At 42.0% G+C, this 12880-nt stretch overlaps 1 protein-coding gene across 1 annotated transcript; it reads left to right on the forward strand.

Annotated features, from left to right (window-relative positions):
* The first annotated feature begins 10832 nt into the window (after positions 1-10832).
* On the forward strand, positions 10833-11958 carry LOC133900324 (uncharacterized). The gene has a single exon (XM_062341452.1). It carries the CDS (start codon positions 11174-11176, stop codon positions 11654-11656), a length of 483 nt encoding a protein of 160 aa, XP_062197436.1. The 5' UTR covers positions 10833-11173; the 3' UTR covers positions 11657-11958.
* Positions 11959-12880: the final 922 nt, after the last annotated feature.

Consider the following 12880-nt stretch of genomic DNA (forward strand, 5'->3'; position numbering starts at 1 on the left):
GATCTGAGAGACCGGATAACCTGGTTAGATGCTTCACCCTAATCAGGGACCCGAGTTCTACTCGATGGCATAGCTGGACAAAAAGCTTATCTTTGCTGGCCATATACTTGATCCGTCGAATCTTTATTTAACATACTGATGAGGGGGCTTGATGATGAATAATAGATAATTACCATATCTGAGCATCCCAGGGTTTTTCGCAATTCTCAGAGCATATCTTTATCTTTAAGACTTCAAGATGTTCCATAACCGGGAAGGTTTATCTCCAAAAATAGGAAGGAGGACTTCGGAGGACATACGACACCCCATATAAATACAGAGCTAGGGGGCCCTGCGGAAGACAAGTCAACACAAGTTATTAGAAGCCCAATCAAGCCAATAGAAATTGAGTAAGAAGTCACCGACTAGGTTTAGATTCATTTAGGCTAGTTGCATACCACTTTGTAACAGGCACAATCAATACAAGTCAAACAAGACATATAGTTGTTATTCTCTCGGTAGTCCAAACCTGTATAAAAATCCGTGTATGTTTTTTTATTCTTCTACTCAAAGTATCCTCTATTTCTTCAACAAATTCATTAAATTGACGGTTGACAAATTGTCGACAATTGTTTTAGATAAAGGAAATAGTTTTCGGTCTCTGCATTGTTCAATGCACACGACCCACTTAATTATTACATCATTGCTGAAAAAAACAACCTTTGAAATGAAAATATAAATTAAAAGGTATGATATCAAATTGTCGACAATTAGTAAGTGAAAGTGCTAATTAGGTTTTACGAATGCCACCAATGTAAAGGACAAGAAAAATGTGTTGTTTTAACCGCAATGGGTTAATTTGAGTGGGTTGCCACAATATCAATCTCGAGTGGCTTCTCAAGAGAGCAATAGAGGCCATCGCTGTCATCTACGACAATTCTATATTATAGGGTTTAGGTTCCCTCGTTGTGTAAGACTTTTGCTAATGATATCACCAATGAATTTTAGTTGTGTTGGTAGAAATTGCTGAACATGAGGTCCTTATTGTAATATTGAACGATCTATGGAAAACTTTCTACTTCACTTAGTACTTGTTTTACTTGCACTTTGATAGTTTAATCTTGATCTTTTGGGCCACATATATTTCCTTTAAAATGGAATCTGATCCAACATATACTATAGTGGAGTCATGACCACACTTATCTGCGGGCTAGTTAAGCCAGTTTTAACTAGGATGCAAGTTTTGTAGTTTTAGATCATTGGATCGATCTAAAACTCAAAAAATGAACTAAAGATTCGCTCTCACCTAATTAAGTTAATAAAAAAGAAACTAAGTAGTGATCTAAAACTACCCACTTGCATCCCTTGTTTTAACAAATGCGGCTACATAATGTAACATATCTTGAGTTACTATTTTGGGTATCAAGCTCTAAACAAAGTAATTAAGGAATTAGATGAACTGACCCTTGTAAGTTGCGAGACAACGATTACAAGAATTATATAATCAAACAACGCCTGAAAAATAATATTGAAACAATTTAAGCTTTTCATTTAAATTGTCGTCACATAGAAATAGCATATCTGGAACACAAAAAGAGTAAAAAAACTAGAACGTACTTACTTTGATTTTAAATGTATGTTGTTTTAGATTCGTGCAAATCTAGGTCGTTGCACTATAATTGTTATACACTGGAAAAGATTTCTCATTTATTCATGAAAGAGATATCATTTAATTGCCATGGGGTATAAGTGAAAAAAGTGGCAGACAAAGTACCTAGAAGTCCTATAACAACTTACATTTACGAAATAACGACAAAAATCTATAACAACTTACATTTGGAATCGAAGTAGGTATGCTTAAATGTAAGTCCATTTGAATGATCTTTGTGTTGGCGTAATCAACATGTTGACGAATCTATCCTGTTATTTGATTGCTATGCACAATATTTTTTTTCTTTCCAAAAAGGACATTAATAGTTCGAAGTTGATGGTAGGTTACTAATTTCAGTTCGGCCGAACAATATTATGTCTCTGTGATGAAAATGAAAAATGAAGCAACCAAATATGAACTTTCCAACCATGATAACTGGAGCTCGCCTATTTTTTTCTTTTCTGACTCCTGTTTTTTCCGTGATCTATGTTCATACGAAAAGGCATTTTTTTTTCTAAATGAATTGTTGACAGGAGGAGAGTTGGTAGTGCTGCTGTGCTAGATCATGGAGTGGACTAGAGCACTCGCGTGTGTGGAAGTGTAAGACAGACCAGACCGGAGATTTTGGGCAACTGCTGCCAACTTATGCTGTTGACCTAACACATAATATGATCTGGGCCCTCTCTTCCCCTTAATCATGGACAAACAATTCTAGCACCATTTCCCACTGATTTTAATAAACTAATCAGGGATTTGATGTCTACCACTCTTTGCTGTTGATGCATTATCCGACCGTTTCCCTCGATTTTTGACGCCAAAAGCAATAGAGTCAGCACGATATGTTCAGTTTCAGCAATGAAAGTTGCCTTGCAGCTTAGACCTGAACTTGAGTGGTAGCCATCTGCCACTACCTTGGCTTGGTCCTCTAGTCTTTTAAAATTCCTTTTGGCTTTAGGCGTTCCCTTTGATGTAAAATCAAGCTAACATTAGCGTTCAATCAACAAGACCATATCTTTATTTGTATATGTCAATCACGAAAGATAACTTCCTGAAGCTATGCCGTCTAGTGCGTAGAAAATGTTGTTGGTGACCAACTGCCCATCCATACGATAGGAATCTGAACTGGATAGAAAGCCCAGCTCTAGTTCCAGAACCATGGCCTTGAATTTTTGCCACTTGTCTCCCAGCATGGCATTTCTTTCAGTATTATAAATCAACTTTGGAAACTAATTGGACCTTCTCTGCAATTTAAACTTCCTGGCAGAACACAAGAAAGAAAAGGGGCATTACCAGTCCAGTTTCCTTCGGTTTTCCCAACCTCTGAATTCTGATGCACCTAGGTTAGGTATAGCTCTTCTGGAACAATTCTTTGCAATATAGTATTAGTAGGCTAGTTGCTCTAGCGAATCAAGCGGCTCTGCCTGCCTTCAATCACGTGTTGGTACAAAAATATGGATCATCACGTTAACACATGAGCACCTCATATGTAATCCGTAGTATCACGTGTAGCGTATTCAGCAACGGAGATAACTATTGCGTTTTCACGGCAATAAGCAACCAATTTACGAGTAAACCGGCAAATGATAACTAACTCGATGAACAACACCTGGAAAACCTAGTCTAACACTACGGTGATGGATCTTCGTCAGCAAATTGCACTCGGGAACCCTTCAGGGCATGGTCAGCCGATGGCTTGTCCTTGGTCATCGAGATCAAGAACAAGTAGCAACATGAGTAGGAAGAAGGAGCAACATGACTATAGGAGCTAGCTAGAAGAATAGCAGATGCATATTGGTATTTGATCGATTATTGTATATTTCAATCGGCCATGATCCTTTTATATTAAAGGGCGGTATGTCTTAGCCGTACATGATTAAGACTCTCAATTCAAACCGAACAAAACTTACAAATATGATTCAGCTATAACACATATGAGTCCAAACTGTCTATAACTAACATATCTTTTCTATTCAACTACGTAAATTCTCATATATCTACCCGAGTATCCTTTATTACAGTTCGGCCTTCTTTGATTTGACTACGTTTTCGATCCGAACATCTATCTGTATCACCTAGTCGTGGTTGCGGGTACTATTCACTAGTCGGGGGTATTGTTCATCTAGTCGGAGGTACTGTTCATCTGGTCGGATGGCTGATCCCTGTAATGACCACTATAGATGTCAAATCTTGTCATCAACACCCCCCCTGTTTCTTTGGTAAAGCTTGAGTACTGAAGAACACTTTCATGCGCAATAATTATGAACAACTTATTATCTATTTCCAGCCATCACTTAGGACGATGATAAATGATGTGCCGGTTATGTATACTCTTAGGGCGATAATAAATAAACATAGACCATATATCTTATGTTCTCTTAATATTGTTTCTAATGTGGCTGTAACAGTCGATCCTATGTACCTTGCCTTGGAAATTCCTGACTAAACTGTAAAGATTCATGAAACGACATCCAAGGATCACACCAAAACCATAGAGAATAACCAAACATACCTGGGTATAGTTTCGACAATGAGGACATCGGTGGAACAAGTAATGAACATAGATGATGTGACTGTTAATGGTTTTGATGATCATGTGCAAAGCTGTGATTTTGTGGTTGTTTTCTAGATCCCTTCGCCTTCAAATTTGCCTCCTATGTAGTTCTAGCAATGGATGCTTGAACACTACCCTTAGTCTGAACTTGTGTGCTACTTTTAGGAACCCACATCTTCTTCTTGTAATTAACCACATCAAGGTCATGCTTTCAGTTAGTCACATCAGCTACCTTCTCACTTTTTTGCTTTGAACTTGAACTGGAACACACGCATTCGACTGCATCATTTACCATTGAGTTGCTGGATCTTTCCTTTTTGCAAAGCTTGACATGAATAATTCTTCTTCTATGTGTTGCTTTTCCTTGTTGCATACTAATGCAGGAGCCTGAACCAGATATGTATTTGGCTTGATCACATGAAGCATGTGCATGTTTATCAATTACCGACATAGCTCCTTCAAGTGAATTCAAACTTATCAGCTCCTTAGGTATAATAGTCAGCTTCTCAAATCTGAACTTTTATCCTTGTTACCATCCCTTTTAACACGATAAACTTTCTTGCTCACTTTCCTCTTCCTTTGATCTCTGGACCAATTCCCTTGATCAAAACGGTCATCTCTAGGATGAGATAGTCTATCAAACATTAATGGCCAAGGTGTTGTCCACCCTGGATAGAATGACTCAAATAGCATCGGAGGTGGTGTCCATGGACCATACCAGCCTCCTGGCAGACAAGGATGAAATATTATAGGAAGAGGCCCCCACAGCATGGGCATTGATGGCCCAAAAGGAGGATACGGTGATACTGTATGGAAACCTTCCCATCGCCGATCCCGACCAACAAACTAATGTTTTAGAGGTGATATCTGTTGCTTAAAATTACCAAACTAACCAGTAGTACTTGGGCTATCTTTCTCCCTCTCATACTTAACCAGAAGTTGTTTGAATGTCCCCTTCGACTTTGCATTTGGTACAACTCTAGCAGTTGATGCTTGAGCATTAACCTTAGCTTTAATATTTTGACTAACTTTAGGGACACAAACCATCTTCTTATTTTTACCTACAATATTGTTGGCTTTACTAGTTCTATCATTATGAATCTTGCTAGTCATTGTCACTTTCTTGCCTTTGGTTGCATCAGCCTGTTTTGATCGAATCCACACCTGCTTATCTTCACAATTCAGCATACTTATAGGGAGAGATTGTTCTACTCTATGCCCCCTATCTCTAGATGAATTGCAAACTTCAATCGACCTTCATTAACAGCCAATTGTATTTTTCAACGAAACACATTGCAATCATTAGTACTTTGAGTAAACAAATTATGCCACTTGCAACATGAATGCCTTTTCAACTCTTCACATAAAGGTATAACATGATGATCAGATAATCTGATATGTTTTTTTGCAATAAAATATCAAAAATATGATCACACTTGGTAAAATCAAATGTATACCTTTTCTTTCTTAGCCAATTCTTTTGCGGAGATGGTTTCAAAGCTAAATAAACAAATGGTTCAGATTTAATCTTAACCCACTCAGCTACACATTTACTTGTACTCATCTTGTTCGATATCTTAGAGTTATTTTCTATTACATTAATACTGGTCTCTTAAAATTTCAGCCTCGGTCTTGTATCTCTAAACCCGAAATAGTCACAAAACATATGCCCCATTTGAGATCAAATATAGACTGAGTTTAGAAGAAGTAAAATAATCCATATAAATACAATGCCTAGCAAAGATGATAAGAATAATTCAAACTTTAATATATCACTATTGCCGGCCTTCTCATATACTACAGCGGTTCTATTATCCTTAGTTATGAATTTTGCAAGCTCTAGCACTTTAAAATCCCGTGGGTATGGAACCACATTATCATAATCAGAATATAGTCTCCTATATACAGATATTGCATTATCAAGTTCTATTTCAGATTCCCCTTGCAACATTTTATTAATTTAATTATTAACATTCCTACACTCTATGCAAGGTTTGATTTCAAGCAACAAGGGTATTTCTTTTTTCTTAATAGCTACTAACATTTTTTCTTCTTCACTATCCAATTGTTTGTATGCAATAGTAGTCGGCTTTTTGATATTTATATTTGAACCTAATTGTTCGCTTAAATTATCCTCTTTACCTAATCATTTAGAATCATAAAGCATGTAATCTATAATATCATATTGGGAAACAGATAATGTAATTTCAGATCATACATCTTTTAGCATGGCATGAATGGATGGAATCTTTGATAGCACTAAAGGAACTTTAGTTGTGCTATATTCTTCCTTAAACTGTTCATCAATTGTTTTAGATCTATGTTCCTTTGAGCTTGAATTTGACACCCCATACGATGAATTTCGAATTCCTTTTCTCACATCAAATTGATCGCTAGTTGTTTTAGCGTGGAATTCAAGTGGCAACACTATAGCCTCAATTGTGTCCGACCATTCAACGGGGGTTGGCCTTTGTTCTTTTTCAATATCACATTGCCCCCTAATATTTTTAGACTTTGTATGCTGCTCGGCTATAAGCTGTGTAGACGTGGAATCAGTTTATTGTTCTGGGCTGAAAATATGTGGCTTTAGAGTATCACAAGAATATGACATTATGGACTATACATATGATATATCTTATTGGGGAACACTGAAATTAGTTTCCAGCAATAATTTGCCAGGAATACTAGAATTTTAGGGTAGTATGGGAGATACACTATGTGCTACAGTGTTTGTATGAAGGTACATGTATATTTGCTGAATTCTCATCTATTTGATCATAATCATCAGTGGCGTATAGAGCCGAATTATACGCATTAGGTGTTGCATATGGTGCTGAAAAAGTATAGGGTGTAACCTTTGTTATAATGACATGATATAGCATATGGTGATTCAATATAATTGATCGAATGATCAACATTACTGTAGCCATACATTTCATTCATCGGCATAGCTTGTTGTGTAATCATAAATGGTGAAACCCTTGTTGATGAATACAGAGGTCCAATTTCTTATCGTGCACTATAAAAATTATTAACATGTGATGGTTCATAATGATTAGCCAAACCTATTATATTCATTCGGCCGTAATGGTTGTTCATCGGTATGCTAGTTTGTGATACATTAGGTGATGCAAATATTGCTGATAAATTAAGAGGTACAAATTCTTGATGCATGCTACCAACATTAAAATTCGGAGTACTTGCATTATTTAACATGGAATATTACATGTCATTACTACTATATAGTCTTTGCATAATACTTACATGATTAGAGAACGCAGGCATAACAATATTAACAGATCTATTTAATGTATTTGCAAATTATAACTCGAGCTTGGCGTAGATAGATGGTGTATTGAAGTTGTTGGAGTTGATCTCGAGTCCATATTCTCCCATGGCTGAAGAAATCGATTCCCCAACGGAGTCGTTAAAATGTGTTGGCACAAAAATATAGATCCTCGCGCCAACACACGAGCACCTTGTGTGCAATCTTTAGCACCACGTGCAGGGCGTTCAGCAATAGAGATAACTATTGCGCTTTCATGGCGACAAGCAACCGATTTACGTGTAAATCGGAAAAGGATAACTAACCCGGCGAGCAGTACATGAGAAACCTAGTCTGGCGCTACGGTGACAGATCTTCGTCAGCAAATCGCACCTGGGAGTAACCCATTAGGGAACGGTTAGCCGGTGGCTTGTCCTTGATCGTCAAAATCAAGAACAAGTAGCAGGAGAAGGAGGAAGAAGAAGAAACATGACTACATGAGCTAGTAGAAAAATAGTAGATGCATATTGGTATTTGATCGATTGTTGGATATTTCAATTGACCATAACTCTCTTATATTTAAAGGGTGTCATGTCTTAGTCGTACATGCTTAAGACTCCTAATTTAAACTAAACAAGACTCACAGATATAATCGGCTATAACATACGAGTTCAAACTTTTTATAACTAACACATCTTTCCTATTCAATCACGTAAATTCCTATATATCTACCCGAGTATCCTTTATTGCAGTTTGGCCTTTTTCGATTCAACTATGTTTTCGATCCGAACATCTATCCGTATCACCTGATCGTGGTTGTGGCTATTGTTTACTGATCGAGGCTATTGTTCACTGGTTTGAGATATTGTTCATCTGGTTAGGTACTATTCACTCATCGAGAATATTATTTATCTGGACAAGATACTATTTATCTTATAAAGATATTGTTTATCTTACAGGAGATACGGGCCGATACCATAAACACTGTATACGACAAAACTTATCTTCAACATCATGTCACTGTCGGTGTCTGCATTTCAATCTCACACTGGTTACTGTATGGTCCATCTGCTTCTACTACTATTTCCTTCTGCTCTGGATCAGGACTAGGAAGCTCGGAAAACGGGAAAAGAAACGGAGATGCCGCGCGGTTGCATCAAAAGATGCAGCAGCTACGCAGGATTTGCGCTTTGTTCCTCGTGAAGTTCTCTGGGCTAGCTCTGGATCATTCCTTTATTTAGTACGGGTACTGGCTTTTGCTTTTTCTAGGGAACTGGCTGCTTTGTTCTTGGTCCCGAGCATACGTGTTGATCATCCGCCAACATGACAGGGATAACAATAGGAAAGGCAAATACGTAAGGTTTAACCCGGTAGAAAAGGAGGAAAAATAATGCGTTGCTCACTTTCTTTTTTCTTTTTCGGAAAAGCACCGGAAAACCTTTCCATGGCGGTTTCTCATCAATTTATTCATGGGTCCTGGTTGTTTACACCGTCTGAATATGACACAAATCTGGGCATCGCGAGTTATCGACAATGAAATCTAGCGCGTACCTGTAAAAAAGGCACTCCTTACTCTTCCCATTCTTCTTTTTAACTGAGACATATCTGCAGGGAACTACGAACTGCATCCCTACATATGGGATAGACGCCTTGCACTGATTGACGTTTGCGATATCTTCAGCGTAGCTGTAAAGCAGCAGTGTCAGCGTCAATCAACAAGCTACTCGAGTAACTCATGGGCGCACAAGTCGCGCAACGCCGATCTGATCGGCCTGACCTGACTCCGGATGCAAACGTCTACCTTCTTCAGAGAAGAACAAGAGACCCATCCAGAAGAAGAATTAGTACATGCGAGTTTATTTTTTTAGACCAAGTTAATTGAGAGGAGCCGGTAGACCAACCCTTCCCACTCCACACCCACCCTGCGTCTCTCTCTGTTCAGCCTTGAGCAAGCAACTGGTACGTTGCTCAGTCGCTCGTGACACGACGACGGCAACCAGGTTTAGCATTTTTGTTTATGCTTTACGAAAAACCAGGTCTTCATCACAAACAACAAGTTGCGAGCAAAAGTTAGGAGAGAGCAGCAGCATTGAGACAGGCAGGCAGTGCCGAACAAAGCTTTGCTGTGCGACCGGGAATGTCTGGGGGCACCAAATCACATGACGTGACAAGGACACTGTCCGCCGTTCAGACACCGAAACGTGCCGCTCGTGGGTGATCCGGCTGTTGAGTGCACCCGCCGATCATTGGATTGGAACGAGGCGCCCTTGCCCTTTTTTTTTCCTTTTCTTTTCTTTTTTGTTGTGCGCGCGTTCGCACGTTTGTTTTACATCGATCATGGAGGTATCTATCTGCATCGATTTGATCTTGTGCTCGAGTATTTTTGCCACGAGAAAGGCACAGCGGCAGGCGTGACGGATAGAATAAGATCGTCCACTAGTTCGTGTTACGTTGCCTTTGCTTAGTCATTGGGCGCCACACGTGTCGTTCTCTTCTGGAAACCAAAGATCTCGAGGCCCATGAGCCGAAGATATCGTAGCTTTCGTGGGCCCAATGGGGATATTTTTAAGAGATGACTGGGCTCTGTACATATGGGGCTCAACTCAATCTGCTCAGATAGGCTACAAGTCGTATGCTATTGACATGGATCGGCCCAGCTTCCGAACTCGCCAGCTTGTATGGTCGGCGCCGGCACGAGCGCACGATCCGAGTTTCTGGGCCAACCCGCTTCCCTGATCCGTAATCCAACGCCGGTGACTTGTTTATCTGACCGGCAAGCAGGATCGTCAATGCTAAGGGATCGCCGCCGCACGTGGATAGGATGGATTACATCCTGTCAAGTTGGCATCACTACCACCGTCCACCGGCGATTGTGACAGTAGCATCGAAACGGACCGGCAAAAGATATCGCAAAATCAGAGGACGAGGGCGTAGGAGATTCCACAGCGACATCAGCGTCAGCATTCACGCCGGAAAACGGTAGCGATATCGTCCTCCACTTCCAGGACTACCGACGCCCGCCAGCCATTGTGGCGGACAGCTTAGCGTGGACGAGCACACGCGCTGCGTCGCGGCGGGGATCAGCCGAACGAGGAGCAGCCGGCCGACCAAGGCTAGCGGTGTTGGGCCGGCAGGTACAGGTCAAGTTGCGACGCCGCGAGAAAAGGCAAAGAAAAATGCTCCGACCCGACGCAACTGCCCGCCCCCAAATCTGCTGCTCCTGGCAGGGTGGCAGATTGGCTGCCGTGCCGTGCGCCGCTTGCATAGAATACAGCTGCCACCTGAGGTCAGTGAGAGCTCCATCTGTATGCAATTAATCCCGGTTTTGCCGACACACGGCCACGCCATGTCGGCCCTTAAATAGTCCCTAACCGCTTTTGTAACAAGATACGGTACTACGCCGACAACTAGTACTCGTACTTGTTCTTCACTCATCATGCGCCCATGTACGTACATAGATATTAAAATACTGGGTGGCACTTGGACCCAAACCACTGAACCAGTCACGACCCACGAGCCGACTTGCGTCGCCGCGCCGCACACCTCCCAATCCAAGGCTCGCGCGAGCCGGAGGCCCGGAGCCCCCACCCCGCCTTCTTCTACTACAAAAGGCGCACGCCCAAATGCCTCGCAGCCCCGCTCCCGCACACTCCTCACTCTCGCCGCCGAGCCGTGACTCCAGAGCAGAGCACTCCGCCTCCGTGAAGCAGAGCACCGCCACCGCACCATGAAGCGAACCAGAGCGCAGCAACCCAAGGTGGTCCAGGAGCCGCAGGACGCCGCCGCCGCGAACCACAACCCCAAGCCCCAGCGCCGGGCCAAGCAGCCGAGGCAGCCCAAGGGCGCGGCCAAGAAACCCACCGCGACGGTTCGTGGCGCAGCGGTCGCGGCCGCTGCCACCGCGGCTGGTGACGCTGCAGCCGCTGCGTCTCCCGGGGCGGAGACGGCGCCCACCGTGCCGGACGTGTGCAGCATCGGGGAGGGGGAGGCGGACGCCCACACCGTGGAGTGGGACCTCGACGGCGGCATCAGCAACGGGTCGTGGTGGACATGGGGCGTGGAGGAGGAGAAGCTGCTCGGGTGGTTCCCCTTCGTGGAGGAGGACTTCCGTTGCCTCGGCGGTCGTGGGGGTGACGCCGAGGTTGCCTTCGACGACGACATTTGGAGGATCCACCAAATCTACGAGATACCCAATTACGCCGCCAAGTGACGGGATTCCCTGCATTCCGTGAATCTAGATAGGAACCGAGCTGGTGCTGCTGCTTTTGCTCATCTTGTTCTGGCCGGAGAAGGTTTTGGTACAGGAATGGGGAATGTGGCAATCGAGAAGATGTAGGTGAGCTAGCTTGTTAAATAGGGATGCTATGCAAGTCGCAATGATGCAATTCCAAGTGCTTCTTCGTTGCTCCCATCGATCGTGCAGTCTGTGCCCTGCTTGATTCCGTGCGTTTGTTTCTTCATGTTGCGCAATCTTCTCCCGTTCTTAATGAAGTTGTGCGCGTCCATGAAATTCGCAATGATAATTGAGGTCTATCTCCATCTGCTCCGGCTTGGCTGATTTATTATTATTTTAGTTGTTATGGGGCATCCGGCGGAGCAGGAGCGAGTCAATTGTTTCGGTAATGTTATATGTATTTTTAGTGCATCTATTAAGAAGTTTATTATTTTTCAATAAAATTTTTAATAAACTAATATATACACGTAACTATGATAAGTTCTCTAAAATTTAGATATAGTTTTTTCTTAATTTGTACACAATGGTAGTTATTATTTATTAATTAAATGTAATCTAGAGTTTTTAACGATTCTAAATAAGGTGGAGCGAGTCAGACCGGGTCAAGGTCACTTCATCCGGCCTTAAAGGCATGGCAGGGCACCCATGTATGATATATGGGTGAGGACGGGTGAAGGCAAAATCCGATTCCATCCTGCTCCATCTAATCTCTAATGATAAACAAACAAATCAGATTGGCGTGGTAACTTGGTGCGTATTAAGAACTTTAGGTGCGTGACCCGCTGGGATGAGCGGGGGCTGCATAAAAAGGAACGCAACGGCAATCAACAGGAGATCGAACAGAATACAAGACCGGCTTCCTTCTTCTACCTCAGCTCTCTTCTCTCTCTCTTGGATCCTCTCTCTTTGCTTCTTCTAGAACCTTCTAGCTTCTTTTACATTGTATCCTGTAATTGAGTGAATTCTACTATCACCGTTTAGTGAATTGTATCAAGTACTTGAGATTTGTTACACTTGATCTGTGCAATGCATGTCGCGGGGAGGTTTTGCGGTTATGTGAGGCTGTGCACGTGATCAAGTCGTTGGAATTCGACGTGCCCATGCTCTAGCTTATCTTCACGGATATCTGTTTGGATTTTGCAAATACCTAGATAATGGGCATCCCTTCGTCCAGTAACATGGGTCGTCAATCTGCAAAAC

Source organism: Phragmites australis, chromosome 1, assembly GCF_958298935.1.
Source record: "Phragmites australis chromosome 1, lpPhrAust1.1, whole genome shotgun sequence".
Lineage (NCBI taxonomy): Eukaryota > Viridiplantae > Streptophyta > Magnoliopsida > Poales > Poaceae > Phragmites > Phragmites australis.

Excerpts from the sequence above, each read along its gene's own strand:
- LOC133900324 (XM_062341452.1), top strand. The coding sequence starts at position 11,174 with ATGAAGCGAACCAGAGCGCAGCAACCCAAGGTGGTCCAGGAGCCGCAG.